We start from the raw sequence: 21,755 nt of genomic DNA, 5'->3' as shown, positions 1-21,755 counted from the left end.
GCCGCCAGACGGGCGGCACCGCCGAGCCGAGCCCAGCCGAGCCGAGCCCGCCGCCATGGCCCAGCCCGCCAGGCCTCCCGCCGCCTACCCCAGCCAGAACGGGGCCGGCCAGCAGCCCTACAGCAACGGTGAGTGCCGGCCTGGGCTGCCCTCGCTGGCTGCCGAGGGCCCGGGGCCCGGCCGCGGGGAGGGGGCGACACCTGTCCCGCTGCGCTTCTCCCGGCCCTGGGCCGCTCTACGCCCGTTCCGCTCGGTGCTGCGGGGGCGGCAGGGCCGGGCCTCGGCCGCGGCTCGGGAGAAGGGGCCGGTGCCCACGGGCAGAGCAGCGGGGAGGAGGTGTTCCGGGTGACGGGAGTAAGGGAGCCCGTGGCCGCGGGTGATCCCGGGGCGCTCCCGGGCTTGCCGGAGCGGGCGGGGTCCGGGGACGAGCCTGTGTCCGGCTCCCCCGCTGCCCTCACGGCACGCCGTGCACCCGGCGGCCGAGGGGAGTTAAGGGTAACAAGTGGGTAGCGGTGACCGATTCCCGTCCCCCTGGCGGGGCGAGCGTCACCCGCTCCGTGCAAGGACACGGTGCAGCCCCGGGCGGGGGCGGCGGCGAGGGCGAAGGTCCCGAGGATCACCGTGCGTGGGATCGAGCCGCTGGTGGAAGCGTGTCCTGCCAAGCGGCGCTGGGCAGCCCGCAGAGCTGTTCGTCAGGCAGAGATCTGCGTTCCGGTCTCGGTTTATAAACTGACACAAGTGCCTCTCAAATCCGGCGCTGGTGCTGCCGAGGGAAAGGCTGCGCCCGAGCCGTGCTGGCTGTCACCGCAGCCCGGATCGCGCCCGGGAGATAGCCGCGGCGGCAGCCGGTGGCCCTTTGGAACGGAGCTGTAGATGTGGCACTGTGGCTATCGCTGGCGGGGGGAGGACCGGGCTGAGCGCAGGCTCCGGCGCCAGGGCATGAGGTTTATCTTGTCAGTCACCTGAGGTGATCTCGTTCCCTGTGCTGTGATCCAGGGAGGTCTGCAGGGTTTCCCTCCCCTTGAAATGCACCTGTTGGAAAACAGAGTGGGGGTGAGGCTGCACACCTTACAGCCACTGCTGCGGGCTGGGAAGGCAGCAGCCTGCAGCAAGCCTTGTGTGCTGACCTGTGCTCTCTGCAAGAGGGGAAGCCTCTGATGCTGGACTTGTTTCCTGATGCCACGGAGAACGGTAGAATTGCTTTGGCTGGAAAGAGCATTTAAGACCATCCAGCCCAACCACTGACCCAACACCACACAGCCATCGAACCATGCCCCCAGTGCCACGGCCACTCACTTCTTGAACACCTCCGGGGATGGGGACCCCACCGCTGCCCTGGGCAGCCTGTGCCAGTGCCTGACCACGCTTGCAGTGAAGAAACTTTTCCTGATACCCAACCTGAACCTCCCCTGGCACAATCTGAGGCACAACTGCAAACCTCCTCCTCAGCACTGGGTTCCTTGATTAGCTGCTGAGTGTTGCAGTGGTGGTGCCGCATCGTAAGCAGCTCAGCTCTAATGAGGTATTTTGATTTCCCTGCTTTATGCATGAGTAATTACATGGTTGGACTTGTCTTTCCCCCTCCTCCTTCGCAGGGAGTTTGTTGCTCTTTCTCAAAGTCATCTGCAGAGCGGCATTTTGCAGACAACCGTTAGAGGGCTGAGAAGGTGGGGAGTGATTGAGAGAGAAACCTCTGCCCTAGAGAGCTCCTGGTCTGGGCAAGGAACCTCCACTAATGGAGCAGTGGAGTGGGATGATGCACAGGCTGGCTTGGCTTGTGTGTGCTGATTTCCCTGCAGTGGGACTAAGCACACAATGGGGGCTCTGGAGAGGCAGTTGGAGGAGGAGGAATTTCAGGCTGCCAGGTGGGTGAAGAATCAAGAACCGAAATTGAGCATTATGCAAATGCAGGGCAGTTAGCAGCCCAGTTGGTGTGGGGAGCTGGGGGCCTGGGCTGCTGGCCCTCGGGACACATCAGGGTGCTCAGCTCTGCAGTGCTCTTGGCTGCTCCGAGGGTCTGTCGAGGCGGTGCTGCCGGCCTGGATCATGAGGGCACTGCCCTGGTGCTCAGCGTGCTCTGGGGCAGGCAGGCTGGCAGCAGAGTGCGGAGCTGGCGGGCAGCAGGCTGCTCTCTCAACTTGTTGCTTTGCTGTTTGCAGGTGACTCCTGGGCTTGGCTGTGGTGAAGGCAGTAAGCTGTGGCAGCAGCACCATGTGCTGGCCAGGACATTGTTTAGCAGCAGAGCTGCGTTGCTTGGCAACAACCTTCCTCTACTTCTTGTGTGATTGCCACCAGGACCAGCAGCCTCTCTCCCTCTAACTCCACCTTACTAATGTGCTTTCCAGTCAATAGTGCAAACAAGGAGGAGAAACAATTCCTCTAGGGCTGTTCTGCTCTATTACCACATAGCAGGACAGAAAGGGAGGTACCAGGAGGATGGAGCCTCCCTTTGTGCAAGGAGTGCCATGGAAGAGACAAAGGGTGATGGGGACAAGGTGCTGCTGGGAACATTCCCATGGCACTCCAGAAGAAAATGTTTCCCCATCAGCACAGCTGGACACTGGAATCACCTCCCAAGGGAAGCAGTGGAGCCCTCTGCACTGGACAGTCAGAAGACTCATCCTGGCAGGGTGCTGAACCAGCTCAGTGCAACTGCCCATCCCCTAGAGAGGCTGGGGGCAGGTGGTCCTGGGGGTCCCTTCCAAGCTGGCATTCTGGGACTCTCTTGTGATGTCTTCACTGGCACTTTGAGATCACAGAGACTTCAGAAACTGCTGGGTCAGGAAACCAGTGGGGCAGAGTCAGCTGAAGGGGTGTGATGGTGGCGACTGAGCCTGTGGCAGTTAGGTTGGGATGCAGCTTTTCTGTGTCTTTACCCTTACATCTCAGAGGCTGGAGAGGTGGTGGCTGCTGGCAGTGATGTGCTAAATAACCGGCTTGGAGTAGGTGATGCTGGACTCTTGTGTGGCAGAGAACAGGACTTGAATGCTGGCCTCCCATGCTGGTATTTTAACTCCTTATTCTGTACAACCATTAGGCAACCTTCAGATACATTCTGGTGCCCTTCCTGATCTCAGGAGTGAGCTTGTGCTCCTGCAGAGGTGTCTCTTGCTGTGGTGGGGCCTTTCTTGGTGTCTGACTGCTCTCTGCTGCCGTGCTGCTGCTCTTGCTCTTCAGCCAAGACCCATCTGGGGGGTTCCTGGACTCGGAGAGCCAGCAGCAGCTCCTGGGGAAAGCTGGAGAGCTTGTGTGCTCTCTGGAGAGGCCTCAGCAAAGAGGCCAGGTCACAATGGGCACCTGGCAGCAGCCTAACAGCAGGCCCTGGGAAGGTTCTGTGGAGCTCTTGCAGAGGGTTTGTGCCCCTTGGTGCTGTGGCTCCAGTTTTGCTGGCAGGCTTGGGTTGGGCACAGGAACCCTGCAGGCCGTGGCGGCTGTGCCCTGTGCTGCTGGCTGGAATGAAAGCCAGGCTCTGGGACGTGCTGCTGTGGGAAATGGAGTTCTGTCATACAAAATACTGGGACTGGGTTTCACCTCACTCCCCACAGTTAATCCTCACACTTGTCCTTCAGGGAGAGTGTAAGGGAGCAGTCTGAGTACTCTGGTCCTGCCTGGCCTCCAGAGTCATGCTCAGAGGTGACTGTTGCAGTTAGAAATGGCTGTGGGTTTGTTCTGTGATTTTGGTGTGGCTTAGAGTGCTGCTGTTGTGTCTCTGTGCTGATGCAGTCAGGGGCCTGGCCCCACCATTCTTAGTGAGCCACTGGATGTGCAGAGGAGTCTGTAAATCAGGAGTGGAGAAGCCACCTGGCAGAGCACAGGGTGGTTTCTGAAGGTGAGGCAGAACCCTTGGCACTTCACCTTGGCAGGCTCCTTGCTTAGACACTGTTGAGTCTGGAGCCATTAATTGCTGGGTTCATGAGCAGTGCTGTAAGGCAAGTGGGGTACAACTGGGTTTGGTAACTGCAGGATGAACAGCAGGCTGAGGTGGATGGGTGGAGCAGTGTGGTGTGTGCTTGGTATGCACAGGAACAGGCAGTGTGATGAGATCACTGGCACTGCAGTGCTGCCTGGGCTGTGTGCTTAGCATGGAGATGGAGATGGTCTTTGCAGCTGAACTCTTGGCAGTGGTGCCCAGGGACAGGACAAAGGACAGCTGAAAGCACAGAGAGTTCCCTCTAAACCCCTTTGGTGCGAGGGTGCATGCAGTGCCGGTGCAGCTGCCCGCAGCGCTTGCGCGGTGAAGGTGCATGCAGTGCCGGTGCAGCTGCCCGCAGCGCTTGCAAGGTGAAGGTGCATGCAGTGCCGGTGCAGCTGCCCGCAGCGCTTGCGCGGTGAGGGTGCATGCAGTGCCGGTGCAGCTGCCTGCAGTGCATGCACGGTGAGGGTGCATGCGGTGCCGGTGCAGCTGCCCGCAGCGCTTGCGCGGTGAGGGTGCATGCGGTGCCGGTGCAGCTGCCCGCAGCGCTTGCGCGGTGAGGGTGCATGCGGTGCCGGTGCAGCTGCCTGCAGCGCTTGCGCGGTGAGGGTGCATGCGGTGCCGGTGCAGCTGCCCGCAGCGCTTGCGCGGTGAGGGTGCATGCGGTGCCGGTGCAGCTGCCCGCAGCGCTTGCGCGGTGAGGGTGCATGCGGTGCCGGTGCAGCTGCCCGCAGCGCTTGCGCGGTGAGGGTGCATGCAGTGCCGGTGCAGCTGCCCGCAGCGCTTGCGAGGTGAAGGTGCATGCGGTGCCGGTGCAGCTGCCCGCAGTGCATGCGCAGTGAGGGTGCATGCAGTGCCGGTGCAGCTGCCCGCAGTGCATGCGTGGTGAGGGTGCATGCGGTGCCGGTGCAGCTGCCCGCAGCGCTTGCGAGGTGAGGGTGCATGCGGTGCCGGTGCAGCTGCCCGCAGTGCATGCACGGTGAGGGTGCATGCGGTGCCGGTGCAGCTGCCCGCAGTGCATGCACGGTGAGGGTGCATGCAGTGCCGGTGCAGCTGCCCGCAGCGCTTGCGAGGTGAAGGTGCATGCGGTGCCGGTGCAGCTGCCCGCAGCGCTTGCGCGGTGAGGGTGCATGCGGTGCCGGTGCAGCTGCCCGCAGCGCTTGCGTGGTGAGGGTGCATGCGGTGCCGCTGCCTCTGGTGCACAGTGTGCAAGCTGCAGTGCTGCTGGGCTGGCAGGTTAGGGCCTTTGGTTACCCTGGGCTCAGGAAGATCATCCAGATCTTGTGTTCTGGAGGTCAGGAGCACAGTGCAGGGCTGCAGGGGGTCTGCCCTCTGGCTCCCGAGGAGGAGCTGTTCTGCTTGCAGTGCTTACCTGAGCCTGTGCTCGGGCTGCGTGTGCCTGGGGAAGCACAGCACAGCTGGCACACCAGTGGAGCCTGGCCTGGTGGCTGTAAGCAGTCGTGGCTGGCTGTGACTTTCATTCCCCAGAGTCTTCTGCTCAGAAGGATTTCACTTCCAAGTGTAAGGTCTCCCCTCAGGATGTCCCTGTGGGGGCAGTGCCAGCAACAGCCTGTGGCGGCAGCTGTGCAGGTGGAGCTCTGGGCGTGCTGGGAATCTCACCACGCTGTCTCTTCTGCTCCTGTGTGAAGCAGGCATCTGATGCTGCTCTTGCCAGCCTGGTGTCCTGCTTGGAGAGCTGACAGCCTTATTTCAGTTGGCTTTTTCCCTGCAAATGAGTAGAACTTAGTTCAGCTGTGCCAGCACCTGCATGCCAGGCACCGGCGAGGCAGCCAGGTGAATTGCTGTGGGACCCTTCATTCATCCTGGTGAGCAGCTGCCTGCAAGCATGAGCAGCATGTGTGCTAAAATTAACTGCAGGGACTTGCAGAGATTAGCTCTGTCACTTGAGAACCAGCAGAGTGACCTCAGCTGAAGCTGGCTCTTGGTGTCTCTGTGGGAGCTGAGGCTGAAGCCGGTGTCACTCGCCCGGTGAAGCAGTTCTGCTTGTGGTCTGCGTGCTCTCAGTGCTGCCTGGCACAGCTCTGCTCTCTGGTCAGCTTGCTGCCTGGGGCTCCTGAAGGCAGAAGCAGGCTGTGTGTGGATTTTAGTTCAGGAGGCACTGGGTTGGTCAGTGGTGGTCAGGCTGCTGTAAAACAAAACAGAGCTGAGTGCTGATAGCAAAACCCTCCCCAGCTCATGCCCCTTGCAGCAGTCACACCCTGTTCAAAAGCAAAGGGAAGAGAGTCCAGGAGCATCTCTTCTCTTCAGAAGAGCTACAGGGTGCTGCCTTTCTAAAGGGTTTGTTGTGTGTTTTCTCTCTTTCAGGTCCTGTTCCAAGCCAGCTGATGCATTCCCCAGATGCCCAGGCTCATAGGCCTCCAGCTCCAGACCCCTACTTGCACCAGGCGCCGGCGAAGGGCCCTCCCCATCAGCCTTCTGGACAGTACAACTATGGTGGCCCTCAGAGCGTTTCTCAGTTAAACCACTTCCAAGGACCTGGGCAGACTCTCAACAGGCCCCCAGTGGCACCTTTCTCTGGGTCACCAGCCCAACAGACAGGCCCTGCTCCAGCGGTGCTGCTGCCTCCCTTGCAGAGCACGGCTGCCGCCCCCTCTGCCGGCAGCTTCGCCCCCGCGGCGCCCTCGCCCTGGCAGCACGGCCAGGCCACCGCCCTGGGGGCTCAGGCGAGCCATGTGGCTCACGGGACTGGGGCAGGGTCAGCTCAGCACGCCCCCTCCTTGGCAGGAAACGCAAAGCCTGCGGGAAGCTATCCCTACGCCGCTCCTCCAGGAGGCCCTTCCCTGCAGAAGCCCTTTGTGCAGCCAGGTAACCACAGCTCTGCCACGCTTGCCAGTGCCTCAGGCTCCCTTGGGGGGAAGGCAGTACCGAAGTGACTGCACAGCCTTGTGCTCCTGAAACAAGGCTGCCAAGGCAGAGAATGCACATCATGAATACAGGGCTGGTTGCTTTGGGTTGGAAAGGGAAGTTCAGGTGCTGCTCAGGTGTTTCAGTTGGCTGAGTAGATACTGAGTGGGGTCTCGTTTGGGAAGCTGTGTGCATGGCCAGTGGGGCTTCTGTCACCTTCACCCTTCCATGCAGTGGCTGCTGGAGCAGTCAGGTGGGGGCTTTGGACCTGTCACTTGAAAACTCTAGTGCTGTGCAGTGAGTTCACAACCCCTCAGCTCCTCTGTAATCACTTGACTCAGGTTGTGCTCTGAACAGCCTCACCCAGGGCCATGCAGATGACCTGAACACAGCCTGAACCACCATGGAAGGAGGCCAGCTGAAGGGGAAGCTTTCTATAACTATCTAATAATAACTGTCAGCCTTTGGAGAAAACCCTGAAATCACAGAATCACCCTGGAATGGGTTGGATCAGAAGGGACCTTGAGGTTCATCCAGTTCCAAGTCCCTGCCATGGGTAGGGACACCTCCCACCAGTGCAGGTTGCTCAGGGGCTCATCCAACCTGGCCTGGAACACCTCTGGGGAGGGGGCAGCCACAGCCTCCCTGGGCAGCCTGTTCTGGAGTCTCCCTACCCTCACTGTCAAGAATTTCTTCCTCCTTTCCACCTAAACCATGAAGCACAAAGAACTAACACTTGCCTTCCTGCTGCCAGCCTACTGGCCCAGGCAGTGGTGGAAAGCTTTGCCAACACTCAGCAGCTCTCTGGCATAGGCTGTGGTGATTGATTATGGAAACAAAGCTAAAGCTGGGGTTCACCAGCCTGCTGGTGGCTGTTACAGAGGGCTCCCTAACTGAGTGTGCTAATGGCAGTCAGGTACAGAAGGGTTCCAAGTGTTGAGGCAAATGTTGTTTCTCTGGAGGTGCTGTTAGGCTCAGAAGATGTTTTTGTTGCAGCAAGTTCTGTGTTCTCCATGTACAAAGCAATCTCTCTGCAGGAGCTGCACCTCCACCGGTGACCCAGCCCTTAACTCCGCTCCATCCCCCTTCAAGGCCACCTTTGGGACCTCCACCACTTGGTGGCCCACCTTTAACGAGGCCACCAGCCCAGGCAGCAGGAGCAGCTAGCACACAGCCTCTGCTGAATGCAGCTGCAAGTCAGGAAGGTAAGGAGAATTTTGCTCTGTACTGATTGTGAGCATTACAAGTGGCTCCAATGTGCACGCGTGAGAGCCAAGGCAGTGTTCTCCTGGGGAGCCATCTGGTGACAGTGAGGCTAATGCAGCCTCACTTCACCTGAGAGGAGCAGGTAGGGGCCTGGAGGGAGGCCAAACATTTCTTGTCAGTTAAGAAAATAAACCTCATTAGCACTTTGACATGCCCATGCCTCCCATGGTTGCCACCTCTGGTTTGTAATGTTCACAGTGGTACTGAAGCTTGATTCCTCTGCACCCTTGACTGCTGTGGAGGACACAATCTGTGCCACACTTCTCTCTTGCTTTATTCTGCAGAGAAAAGTAAACTGTGGAGCCTGCAGCTCCTTGCCTGTTTGTGTGGCTGTGCCTCACTCTTGCCTTCTGTGTAAAACCACTGAAACCCATCTGGCATTTGTTCATTTTCTTCAGGATGCCACTGGAGGCTGTGAGGTGTCAGCTGCTGGGGGCAGGTAGCTGACTTCCCTTGTCTCCTCTGGCCCCTGCACAGATATGCCATGGCTTCAGAGCTCCTCAGGCCTCTGTACCAAGCAGACCTGAGGCTGTGCTGCGTGTGCTGCGTGTGCTGCGTGTGGTGCTTGTGCTGCGTGTGCTGCTTGTGCTGATGGGGCCATGGGTAGCTGGCAGGTTCACTTTCACACTGATGGTTTGTTCTGTCAAAGTTGCTGATCCCCTGCATGTTCAGCTTGCTGGTTTCTGAGGTGTGGTACCTGTGTGAGGACAGCAATAACACATCCAGACCTGGACCTGTGAAAGGCACTAGAAACTGCTTTGGCTTGGAGAGAAACGTTCGCAGGGCCCTGGAGGGACAGAGATGTTTGGCCTGTGAGTCAGGTTGGCTGCTGTGTGCTAGCAAGGTTCAGGGTATAGTGCAAGGTCCTTCAATAGGTTCTCTTCAAAGTGTTTAATGCCCATAGACAGTGGATGGAGGAGCTGTGCTTAGCAAGAGAGCACTGGCTTTGTGTGCCTAGAGCTTGCAGGGAGCTGCCCTCCAGGAGCACTCTCAAGGTTTTCCCTATCTCAGCTGGAATTTGTATCCTGACTGGTATGTGGCCCTGTCAGAACTGCTGGTGTTTGGCAGGCAGCTCTGGGCTGAGTGTGTCAGTGCTGGAAATTTGCTGTTCCTGTGAATTAGCAGTGGCAGAGTTCTTCAGGGAGCTCAGTACCTAAGTTCCAAGGTGCTTTGCAAACTGCAGCTTACCTGCAGATACTTCTCTGAGGAGGAGGAAGTGTCCCCTGGCTTTTTATTGCATGGCAAATGCCTGAGCAAAGTACTTTAAAAGGTCATTCAGTCAGAAGTGTAGGAACTTTTGTTTTCCTCTACAAAAAGAGAGATTGGAGGGGGTTTATTAATGCCCTGTGAAGTCACAGCAGAACGTGTGTGAGGAGAGGCTGAGCTGCAAGTTTGAATGCAGATTTGAGATTCAGTTCCATTTGGTGGTGGAGCAAAGCAGATCCAAACCATGCTAACTACAGTGTTCCCCCAGGGTTGCTTTGTGGGATCTCTTTGCAGTGCCCTCATTAACACCTCTTAGCACTGTGTCCCTGCTGACTGGGGTTGTGTTCTGAGCAGGTGATGCTCCTGCCGGCGACGGGGCGGCGCTGCACAACAGCTACGATGCAATAGAAGGCGGTGGCCTCATGGGTAAGGCTTTGGAATTTAAGCTATTCACTGCTGAGTGACTTTCTGAAGGCAGGAGTTTGGATGTTTCTGTACAAACAGAGCTGCTTCAGTGTCTGCCTTGAGAGCAGATACAAACTTCATGGCAGCAGGCATGCCTGTGCCTGTCAGTGGGGAAGCAGCTGAGAGCATTTCACTGCAGTTGTCAGCTGGCTACACTTAGCTCAACACCAACCGAAAGCCCTCCTGCTGTGTTAATGCGTTGAGCAAGCTGCTGTTCTTCAGCAGTGTATCTCAAGTGTTTGTCTTCTCTGCCTTCAGCAAGCCCCCATGCTTCTCCTGCACCCTCCAAGCTGAACAGGGCTGTTGGCTACTCCTACCCTGCCCTGCGGCCGGGCTACCAAAACGCTGCCGGCCCCGGAGCACCAGGAACGCAGTACCCAGAGGGAGCAAAACACTTCCCCCAGGTACAGTGGCTGGGGTTTATCTCAGCACCAGCCAGGGTGTGGATGGGGGAAGAGGAGGGGTGACTGGTGGGTGTTGTGCATCTCTGCTGGGAGTGCCCTTTGTTGAGCAGGGGTTTCATGCAGATCGTTGGTGTTGTTCCAGCCTGTCCTGGGCACCAATCACCTCACTGCATCTCTGGGTGGCCTGAGCCTACAGCAAGAGGGACTAAGATCTGTGAATCTTCTTCAAGAAAGGAACATTCTTCCCCCAACCCTCTTGAAGGCTCCTGTCCCAAACTTGCATGAAGAAATCCAGAGGCTCAACTGTAACCCTGAGTAAGATTATCCATTTGCTATAGTTCATCCAAAACCCCCAAAGGTAGAGATTCCTACCTGGAAACACAACTCCTCCCAAAACAGTTCCTTGGGTTTGTGGATAGGAAGCATTGGAAATGGGCTCCCCTGTGCTGCAGGAAAGGCAGCAGGTGCTTTCAACTTGGAGGGGAGGAGAGCTGCCTGGGTAGAAAGCATGAGGAACAATGTTGTTTGCAAGGCAGCTGTAGAGAGGCACAATGCAGGAGCTTCAGAATGGAGGTGGCCAGGAGTGTGACTGAGAAAAGAGAGTAAGGTGAAGCAAAGAAGGCTGAGGGAGCTCTGCTCCAGGGACCAGCTCCAAGAGTGGAGTCGGTGCGGTGTCAGACAAGAAGCTGGCAGTTGGGTGTTGAAGTCATCTCTCTGAGGAGCCCACCCAGACCAGGTCCTCCTGCTCTGCAAGCCTTTTAGGATAGGTGAAGGAATTCGCAGCATCTCTGTGAAGCTGGGGGATCAAACACTGGACTGGACCTGGGGAGGTTCTGTGCACATCTGCGCTTCGGGGAGCCCCTGAGTCCTGAAGTCCCTGTGGTCCCTCTGGGGCTGCTTGTAGGTTTTTATGACAACTTCTTACACTTCACTGGTTCAGATTTGTGCAGAAGGGGCCACCTCAGAACAGTTCCAAACCCACTCTTGGTGTGGAAGGGTTTGGTGCAGCTTTGAGCGCTGTGACGCTCAGCTGTGCCAAAGGAGCAGGGGCACAAAGCGAGAGCTCCGATGTGTGCTGTGGGTCAAGCTCTGCTGAAGCAGAGCAGTTTGACAGAGCTGGAGGAGATCCTTTGTCTGGAAGTGGAAATGCCCCGGCCCTAGAAACAGTAAGAAGGATGCTGTGTGCTACTGAAGTAATTTTCTTCCCTGCAAGCCTCTGAAAATAACCTTTGTCCTCCATGTAGGTTGTTCCGCTGTACCCTGACTAACATTCCTCAAACTCAGGCCTTACTGAATAAAGCCAAACTTCCTTTGGGGCTCCTGCTTCATCCTTTCAAAGACTTATCGGTATGACAAACGTTCCACACCTTCCATGCTGAGATGCAGCCCTGCCCGTGTTGAGTCCAGAGCTGGGCACTGACCTGTAAAAGAAGGGCAAGTCCAGTGGCAGACCTGGGCCCTGGAGAGCCGCCCTGCTAACTGACACTTCCCTGTTCTGTGCAGGTCATTAGAATGGTTCTGATCTTTTGGTTTTGCCTCCCTGCCATTTTTAAACTTTCAAGCCTCACTTCTTAATCAGTGAAACCACCCAGGGCTCAGCCAGCCAGAAGCTTAGAGGCAGCACAGCACCGGGACTGTGCCAGAAGGCAGCGGGTGGTGGTCAGTGGTGGTTGATCTCGGAGGTACCAGCCAAAGCAGTCCTGTGATTCTCTAAAGCACTTCCACCATCTGGATTGCAGTGTGGCCTGGACAGCTTTGTCCTCTCACAGATCCCTTGCACTTACTGATTTCTTCCCCCAAACCTGGTACTACTTTGTAACTGAGCATTATGAAGAGGTTTGGATGTCCTCAGGTGGCCAGGAGACTGACTTTAGCAGTGCCTCCTTTCACCTGGTGTTTTTCCACAGTTGAAGTCACTCTTTCAAAGATGTGGGGTTTGTTTGTCTGAGTTTTGATCTGTACTGGGCACAGGACTTGGTCTTAAACCATCAGTGCAGTGCTGAAGGCTTTGCAGCTAGATGCCTTGGAGCTCAGTTCCCACAGTCATCTTAGGAAGGACTGCAGGGGCGCTGTGAGGATGCAGCAAGACTTCTCCCCGCAGCAAGCGTGCCCTGAGTAGCTAGGCTGCAGCAGAGGCTGTGGCAGGCGAGCTGTGAGCGGTGATGCTGTGAACCAGGAGGCTCTTCTCTTGCAGCAACTGCCGGTGGTGACGTCGAGCACCATCGTGCGGTGCCGCTCCTGCCGCACGTACATCAACCCCTTCGTCAGCTTCCTGGACCAGAGGAGGTGGAAATGCAACTTGTGCTACAGGGTGAACGATGGTAGGTCCTGCAGCTGCTCAGTGCTTTCAGCTGTTGAGGTCAGCCTCTCCTGCCTTGCCCTCTGAGGCTGTGATAGTTGTCTGTCAGCCTGAGGAGCTGCTGCTGGGGCTGAGGCAGGGCAGATGTTGGCTGTACTGTCCTTAATGAAGCCCGGGAGGTCTGTGGTGGTCTCCCCAGGGACCCTGGAGGGTTACAAAAAGCTGCCCTGCCTAGCAGGGTTGTCCAAGAATCATTGCCCAGAGGAGCTGATGTGTAAATGCAGCACAGCTAATCCTCCTGTGAAGTAACAATCTCCATTTGTCTGCACAGTGCCTGAGGACTTCATGTACAATCCTGTCACAAGAGTTCACGGAGAGCCTCATAAAAGGCCTGAAGTCCAGAATGCTACCATTGAGTTTATGGCTCCATCTGAATACATGGTAAGGCTTTAATTGCTTGGAGTTGTTCTCTGCCTTTGTTTCCAAGGAGAAGTCAGGACAAGCCTGGGCACAGAGGGTTGCTCTGCAGCTCAGCAGAGCCCTTGCTGTCCCAGGGGAGCTATCTGGGAGCCTTTGGGCAGAGCGGTTCAGATGGTTCATTTCTGACCACTGGAGCAGGCAGCTGCTTGCAGGCCACCTGCCAGAAAGCTGCAGCTTGACTAGAGAAGAGACAGGAAGCATTCAGCAGCTTAGCTGTCACCTGCATGCAGCTGTGGTGCAGCTTGCAGCGGAGGGGCCCCAGCAGCTGCTGGCCGTCCCTCTGCAAGCCCCCTTCTCTCCGCAGCTCCGGCCGCCCCAGCCGCCTGTGTACCTCTTTGTGTTCGACGTCTCGCACAACGCCGTGGAGACAGGGTACCTGAGCACAGCCTGCCAGACCCTGCTGGACAGCCTGGACTCGTGAGTGCCCCCACCACCACCTTCCTCCTCCTTCCTTCCTGTCTGGAAGGGACCTCCTCCAGCAGGGGCTGGCAGCGGCCAGTGCTGCACAGAACGCCACCGAAAGCTGGGGTTCTCTTTCCCACCACGGCCACACTGGGGGCTTCTTCCTTAGGCTGCCTCCTCTGTTGGCTTCCCCAAGGAAGGAACACCATCCCTAGGATGGGTTCTGGAACTGTACTTGTGAAGCTTGGAGAAGTGCTTGCTGAAAGCAGTGCTCACATCTGATGAGCTGTTCATGAGGAGCAGGCTCCTTGGTGGCTTGCACCTTGTTTCTTCCCTTTATTCCAGTGCTTGTTCCCACCTCACAAACATGTCTGGAGTGTTGGCTGGGTGACTGCCCCAGGAGCTTCTGCCTTGGTGCTTAGGTTTTGTGTGGTGGTGGTTGTTGGTTGTTTGGGGGGGGTTAACTTTATTTTTCAGTCCCAAATGACTCAGGCTGCTGCAGTTCAGCTGTTAAATAGCTGCTTGGTAACAACCTGGGCCAGGTGCAGTGGCTGTTTGGAAAGCAGAGCCTGCAGAAGTGCAGTTTCCTCTTGCTGAACACCATCTGTCTTGTTTGCAGGCTTCCTGGGAACACTAGAACGAAAATAGGCTTCATAACATTTGACAGCACAATCCATTTCTACAGCCTTCAGGAAGGCCTCTCTCAGCCCCAGATGCTGATAGTGTCAGATATTGAAGGTATGCAGAAATCCATTCTCTGCTCCCTGTCTGCTGACAGCCTTTGTGACAGCATCTGTCTGGTGGGGGTCTCCAGACCAGGTCACTGGTCTCTGGTAATGGCTTTGGAAGTAGCATCTGCCAATGCCTCTGGAGGTGCTGAGCAATGCTGTGGCTGCTCCTGACTGACAACATGAAGGCAGGCTTGCTCCTGTGGGGGTTACCTTGTGCAGTTACCCAGACCTGTGATCCCAAATGCTGATGGCTGGCAAAGTGCTCTGGATGCTGTGGTGACTGCTGTCTAGGGCTTGTCCCCCTGCCTATAGCTTCAGGTGCTGTGGTGCAGGGCAGGAGGAGCACCAGGAAACCTTGGCTGTGTGTTTTCACTTCACCTTGATTATCCCCAGCCCTGCCAGGTGCTACTCTGCCATGGCATGCTGGCCACAGCTATGCTTAGCAGTTGAAACAAGGGCTCTGGATCATGCTGTTAGATGGGGTTGTGCTGATGCTGTGGTTGTTCTGTGGTTATAATTGTGGGCATACACAACTCAATCACAGAGTGTGTGGGCTAGGAGGGGACATTAAAGCTCATCCAGTTCCAACCCCCTGCCATGGGCAGGGACACCTCCCACCAGCCCAGGTTGCTCAAGGCCTCATCCAGCCTGGCCTTGAACATCCCCAGGGAGGGGGAGCCACAGCCTCCCTGGGCAGCCTGTGCCAGAGTCTCTCTACCTTCACTGTCAGGAGTCTCAGCTGGGAGAAGCCTGAGGTGTTTGCAAAAATAAATTCTTGTTTTCCCCTCCTCTTCCAGATGTCTTTGTACCAATGCCAGAGAACTTACTAGTCAACTTAAATGAAAATAAAGAGGTAAGAATGACATTAAGGGACCAGTGGCATTCCCACAGCTTGGGATAATTTCTGGGTTACTTAATGCTCTTTGACACCTGCAGGTTAAATGCCAGATTTGGGGTGGGGACAAAAAGAGGTATTTGAACTGCTCTGTGACTGTAAACCTCTGCCAGCCTGACCCAAGGCAGTGCTTGGCTTTTGTTAGGGCTTTTTCTGTACTCCCTTGACATGAGAAGTGTTCACAGGTTTGTGTATGTTCAGCAGTCAGCTCTGTGAAGAGGACTGCAGGCTCCTACCCTTAACCCTGCTGCTGTCTCAATTGCAGCTAATTCAAGATCTGTTGAAGACCTTGCCACAGATGTTTACCAAGTCCCTGGAAACTCAGAGTGCTCTGGGGCCTGCCTTACAGGCTGCCTTTAAGCTGATGTCCCCCACTGGAGGCAGAATCTCTGTCTTCCAGACACAGCTTCCATCGGTGGGGATGGGAGCGCTGAAGCCTCGGGAAGAGCCAAACCAAAGATCGTCTGCAAAGGTGAGCGGAGCGAAGCCCAGAGGCTGAGGCACCTCTCCTGTCCAGGGGAGTGGCTCTGGATTGCCTCTTCTGGGTTAGTTTTGTGCTCCCTTGCTGAGCTCCAGCCTTCCTGTGTTAACATAGAGAGAGCAGCAAAACCCTTGGGACCTGGAAGCACAGCCTGAGGGCCTGCTGGGCACTTGAAGATCTGCCTGGTACTGAGTGATGAGGAATCAGTTGTCAGGGTCCCTGAGAAGTGGCAAGGAGTGAGTTCATCTCTTTGGGTCCTTTGGTTTATTCTAACACTCCTGTCTTTACAGGACATACATCTGACACCATCCACTGACTTCTACAAGAAGCTAGCCTTGGACTGCTCAGGCCAGCAGGTTGCAGTGGATTTATTCCTCCTCAGTGGACAATATTCTGACTTGGCTTCTCTAGGTAAGGCATGGTAAGGTGCTTGGGGCTGTGTAACCCCTGTGCTTCTAGCAGATACACAGGATCTACACTAACATTCAGTGCATGAGCCTGGCTGGAGTGAATCTAGTGTGGCAAGGTGCAAATCCATCCTTGGTGAGCAGTCAGAGGGGCTGCTGAGGTACCCTGGCTGGTTTCATAGCCCCCTGCTAATAGTGCCTGAACTACTTCATTCCTTTATGCCTTTTAACCATCAGGGTCAACCTCATTAACATTGTAATGAAGCATTTTAACTCTGCCTTCATTAGAATAAGCTTCATTAGCATTTAGATGGCATTTTTTTCCTCCACTTGACCAAAATCCCAAGTGCCACAGTACCTGTAGCTCCATGCCAGTGGAAAGGATTTCAGCCCTGAGACCACAGAGGTGCTTGGGCACAGAGTGGTGTCCCATCTGCAGGCCTGGCAGTGTGCAGAGCCATGTGAAGGTGTGAGCAGGGAGTGTTGCCCTCAGCACACAGCAGCTGCCTGCACCCTGCCAACCCTGCTGCTCTGTTGCAGGTTGCATATCCAGGTACTCTGCAGGCAGTGTCTATTACTACCAATCCTACCACCACAAACACAACCCTGTGCAGGTGGAGAAGCTGCAGAAGGAGCTGAAGCGATACCTCACGAGGAAGATTGGCTTTGAGGCTGTCATGAGGATAAGATGCACCAAAGGTCTGGATGTGGCTTCTTTGGATTTCAGGGGGAGGGTGTGGAAGGGAAATGAGCATTTGCTGTGCCTTGGTTGGGATTTTGGCTGAGGTGAGTTGAAATGGTTAAAAAAGAAAGCTAAGACAAGTACACTTCAGTACCATCCTCCTCCTAGAAGGGCTCAGGTTGGGAGAGACCTTAAAGATCAGCTACTCTGACCCCCCTGCCATGGGCAGGAGTGCCTCTCAACTAGATTTGGTCACTCAAGGCCTCATCCAACCTGGTCTTGAACACCTCCAGGCAGGATGCATCCACAGCCTTCCTGGCAGCCCATTCCAGAGCCTCACCACCCTCCTACTGAAAAGCTTCTTCTGAAGCTCCAGCCTAAGCCTGCTCTCCCTCAGCTTATAAGGGGGCTTGGGTGCCAGTGAAGGTGCTGCAGATGCCACCTTTAAGCAGTCTGATTCCTGGAAAATCTGTTGGACTTTCTAGCCTGGATCCAGCTTCCAGCTCCCTGCTTCCTGCTGGGCTCTGGGGGTTATTTCTGTGGGACGGTGTCCTGCAGATCCTTTACTGCCTCGAGGCAGATCTGGGCAGCCCCAAGCCAGCTGATGGCAGACGTGTGCTGTGCTGCAGGAGCTGACCCGGTGCCTCTGCTGCAGGTCTCTCCATCCACACCTTCCACGGGAACTTCTTTGTGCGCTCCACAGACCTGCTGTCCCTGCCCAACGTCAACCCGGACGCGGGCTACGCCGTGCAGATGGCCGTGGAGGAGAGCCTCACGGACATGCAGGTGGTCTCCTTCCAGTCAGCTCTCCTCTACACCTCCAGCAAAGGTGAGGCAGGGCTCAGAGCAGCCTCTGTGCCCACGGAGCAGCTGCAATGCAGTTGGAGGAGCCTAACCTGGGGTGTCTGCTACCAAGGTCACAGCTCTGATGTGTCGCTCTGTGGTGCTGATGGTCTTGCTTCTTCCAGACCAGGAAGTTTCTTGGGAAGCTTAGTTCTGGCCTGAAAACAGGGAGGCTAAACCCAGACAAAGACAAGTGACCGTTTTTAAGAGCCACTGGAAGTGGGCTCATGAACTTGTGTGATGCATTAGATGAAATCTTAGTTTATTTTTGCTGAGTTTTTGTTCTGGGTGAGCAGTGGCAGCTCCCCTGTTGTGCCAGCAAAGCAAAGCTGTGTTTGCAGGCTGCAGTTTGTTCTCCCGACAGGGGAAAGGAGGATTCGTGTCCACACCATGTGCTTGCCTGTGGTGACAACACTGAGTGATGTCTACCTGGGGGCAGACGTCCAGGCCATCACCGGGCTGCTGGCCAACATGGGTAAGCAGCGCAGTGCTTGTGTGGGTGTGCGTGGACGGTAGCCCTCGAGCTTGGAGCAGCAGTCCTCTGGGAAACAGCAGTAGAAGAAAGGTTCTCTTGCACAGAACCATGGAATTATTTCAGCTGGAAAAGGCCTCTAAGATCATTGAGTCCCAACGCCCCCATGGCCACTAAACCCGGTCCCCAAGTGCCATGGCCACAGGTTTCTTGAACATCTCCAGGGATGGGGTCTCCCCTGCCTCCCTGGGCAGCCTGTGCCAGTGCCTGACCACTCTTGCAGTGAAGAAGTCTTCCTAATACCTAACCTCTCCCAGCACTTGAAGTGCTTTGTGGGGTGCAAACCCAGGAGGTTGTGTTTTCAGTGCTTTGTGGGGTGCAGGACCAGCATGGCTGTGTCTGGGGCCCCTGCGAGCCTCTGGCTGGCTTGCTGAACCGCTGGGCCTGGCTCCCTCTGGGTGCAGCAGGAGCTGCCTGCTGGGGTGCACCAAGCACCCGCTGGAAGAGAGGAGGGGGCAGGGGAAGGCCTCAGCAGCTCTGTGCCCCGCAGCCGTGGACCGGTCGGTGTCGGCCTCGCTGAGCGACGCGCGCGACGCGCTGGTGAACGCGGTCATCGACTCCCTGGCCGCCTACCGCGGCGCCGTGCTCAGCCTCCAGCAGCCCGGCCTCATGGCCCCGCACTCGCTGCGCCTCTTCCCCCTCTACGTGCTGGCGCTCCTCAAGCAGGTAAGCCTGCGACGGCCCTCCTCGGGGTGCGAAGCAGTGCCCGGCTGCCCCTCGCTGCTCAGCAGGGCGCTGATGTGAGCTGTTCAGCTGCTGCTGCCCTGTGCCACTGGGGTGCTGAGCTGCTTCCCTCCGGCACTCCCTAGAATGCCTTGGGCTGGGAGGGACCTGGAAGAGCAGCCGCTTCCAACCCCCTTGCCCGTGGACAGGGACATCTCCTGCTAGCTCAGGTTGCTCAAGGCCTCATCCAGCCTGGCTTTGAACACTTCCAGGCTTGGAGCCTCCACAGCTTCTCTGGCAACCTGTTGCAGTGCCTCCCCACCCTCACGGGGAAGAATTTCCTCCTAATGCCTGAATTCATTCTTTTAAGTAGCACTTTTGAGGCACAGGTTAGAAGGGCCCTGCGTCGAGATGCTTCCATCTCAGCTGCAGTGCTCCCTAGGAAGGACTGATGGTGCAAGGCCACCCCTAATCCTAGAACCCAGAGATGGGAGTGAGGAGCCTCGTGTGATTGGTGTGTGGGGGGAGCTATGGAGCAGCACAATACCGTGTTGTGAGGAATGCTCAGGCCTTCCATCAGCTGTGCTCAGCTCTCCCTCACCTGGCTGCCCTCTGCCGCCTGCTTGCCTGCAGAAAGCCTTCCAGACCGGCACCAGCGCGCGGCTGGACGACCGCATCTTCGCCATGTGCCAGGTGAAGAACCAGCCCCTCGTGTACCTCATGCTGATGACGCACCCCAGCCTCTACAGAGTCGACACCCTCACAGATGAGGTGAGTGTCTCTGAGCCCAGGGAGCTGTGTGACCCTTCTGTTCAGAGTCTCAGGTTTTCCACGTCAAAGCCCTTTGAGATCCTGCAGTCCAGCCCCTCCCTACCTCTGCCAAGGCTGCTGCTAACCCATGGCCCTCAGCACCACACCTCTGCCTCTTGGAAACACCTCTAGGGATGGGGATTAGGCCACCTCCCTGGAGACCCTCTTCCAGTCTTTGAGAACCTTTCCAATGAAGATGTTTCTTCTCTAATACCCAACCTAAACCTCCCCTGGGACAACTTGAGGCCATTTATTTCCTTGGTACTAGGGAGAAGAAACCAACCCCCACCTGGCTCCAGCCTCCTTTCAGGGAGTTGCAGAGAGCCAGAAGGTCTCCCCTCAGCTTCCCTTTCTCCAGGCTAAACAACCCCAGCTCCCTCAGCTGCTCCTCACCAGTCCTGTTCTCCAGACCCTTCAAAGCACTACTCTGGACCTGCTCCAGCACCTCAGTGTCCTGGTAATGAGGGCCCCAAAATTAAACCCAGTGCTCAAGGTGTGGCTTCACCAGTCCATAACAAACCTGGTACTCCAGCTGAGAAGCAATTAAGACTAAGCTGAAGTGGCACTCTCTCTCCATAAACACATGAGATTTATTGGTGAATTGCAAAGTGTGACTTCCAATGGAGGACAAAAGGCCCAGCTTCAGCATTCAGTGACACAGCCTGCCCTTGCTCACCCTTCTGCTCCTCTGCTTCTCTCAGGGCATTGAGCTGTCAGCCACTGCCCTCCTTTTGTTCTTTTAGGGGGCTCTTAACATCAATGACAGAACTATACCTCAGCCACCCCTCCTGCAGCTGTCAGTGGAGAAGCTGAGCAGGGATGGTGCTTACCTTATGGATGCTGGCTCTGTAAGTTGGGGGTGCTGCTGCCACACGGGAGAGCTCACCGTGTGTGGGGACTGCTGGGGTGTGGTTTTGTGCTGGGTTCATGGTGCTGTCACTGGGTGTCTTCCAGGTGATGTTTCTGTGGATTGGGAAGAACTGTGGGCAGAGCTTTATCAGCCAAGTCCTTGGAGTCCCAAATTATGGCTCAATCCCACAGAACATGGTAGGTAATTGCTCTGCTGCACCCAGTTGTACAGTGCCACCAGAATATCCTGAGCTCCCAGATAGCCCTACTCACACCCTAGGCGTGACTTGCTATGAACCCAGGTCTGGGGTAAGAAGCCCTTTCTGTTGCCAGTCTCGGAGTTTCTCAGGCTAAAACCTTAGTGATCTTCCCATGCAAAGCAGAGTATGGGGAGGCTGGGGCTGGTGCAGTGCCTCAGCAGTGGGAGCAGACTGAACTCCTGCGCAGATAAGAGTGGGCTGTGGGACGTCCTTCGGCTCCTGCAGCAAGCCAGGCATCCATCACAGCTCCAGCATGGCTGTTCTGGCAGCACCTCAGTGCACTTGGCTGTTGGAAACCCTCCCAAAGCAGACTAGAACTGAGCACAAACAGCTGCTTTGTACCTGCTGAGGACAGAGTTGGGCTGTTTGCAGTGCTGCTGTGTTTTAGTGACCATGCCTGTGCTCATGACACCTTCTGCCTTGCAGACACAGCTCCCAGAACTTGAAACTGCGGAGTCCATCAGAACAACAACTTTCATTGCCTGGCTGAGGGAACAGAGACCTTTCTTCCCTATACTCTATGTAGTAAAGTAAGTGGCTTCAGAAACCTCTTAACATAGATTTGGGTATCACATATTGAACCTCCTTAATGGCAGTGGTGCCTGCTGTGCCAAACAGGTTGGACAGCAGGGATGACTTGTGAGGAGCTGTCTGCAATTAGAACTTCCACAGCCCATGAGAGACTGAATGTCACAGATCAGTCTTTGGTTAGTGTCAGTTAAGTGAAGTGAACGCTGATCAGTGCAGCTGTTAGGATTAACCACCCCTGGTGACTGAGATCCTCTTCTGATGTCCTTGAGCTCTTGAAGTTTATCTTCCCACTTGATCTGCAACTATGAATGCCTGGCACTGTGGGTCTTGCTGCATGCTGCTTCCACTCAAAGCCTTCTGTTTCCATTTTTAAGGGATGAGAGTCCACTGAAATCAAGTTTTCTGCAAAATATGATTGAAGACAGAACAGAATCAGCCTTATCATACTATGAATTCCTCCTCCATATACAGCAGCAAGTGAACAAATGAAGCCCTGGCCCTCGGCTCACTCGTGGAAGGGAGGTGTTGGCAGTAAAGAACGCTTGTGCTCGTGACACCTTCATTGGATCTGGGGCCTGAGGCAGGGGATGAGAAGTTCTCACTGTGATTTCAACCAACTAAAGCAAATAAAGGACCACACCTGAGAATCAAATGTGCAACCACCCAATATTGTACCTTAAGCAAGAAATCAAACTGTTGGAACTGGCTGAGCACCTCTGTCTGCTGCAGATCATGTTTCTGCTGTAAGTACTTGCAGCATGAAGGCCACTT

The 21,755-nt window shown here is 55.9% G+C and overlaps 1 protein-coding gene across 1 annotated transcript; it reads left to right on the top strand.

Annotated features, from left to right (window-relative positions):
* The first annotated feature begins 11 nt into the window (after positions 1-11).
* On the top strand, positions 12-21,755 carry SEC24A (SEC24 homolog A, COPII coat complex component). Its single transcript, XM_054168650.1, has 23 exons — positions 12-128; positions 6,239-6,739; positions 7,816-7,983; positions 9,605-9,676; positions 9,974-10,119; positions 10,262-10,434; positions 11,364-11,466; positions 12,314-12,440; positions 12,750-12,859; positions 13,203-13,315; positions 13,920-14,038; positions 14,829-14,884; positions 15,192-15,398; positions 15,698-15,818; positions 16,355-16,513; positions 17,152-17,325; positions 17,704-17,814; positions 18,362-18,537; positions 19,168-19,305; positions 20,088-20,192; positions 20,299-20,391; positions 20,880-20,983; positions 21,359-21,755. The coding sequence occupies exons 1-23, from the start codon at positions 56-58 to the stop codon at positions 21,471-21,473; spliced, it is 3,264 nt and encodes a 1,087-aa protein (XP_054024625.1). The 5' UTR covers positions 12-55; the 3' UTR covers positions 21,474-21,755.

This window comes from Dryobates pubescens, chromosome 16 (genome assembly GCF_014839835.1).
Source record: "Dryobates pubescens isolate bDryPub1 chromosome 16, bDryPub1.pri, whole genome shotgun sequence".
In the NCBI taxonomy this organism is placed as follows: Eukaryota; Metazoa; Chordata; class Aves; order Piciformes; family Picidae; genus Dryobates; species Dryobates pubescens.
Note: the sequence above shows the minus strand (reverse complement) of the source record. Positions and strands in the feature narration are given on the sequence as shown.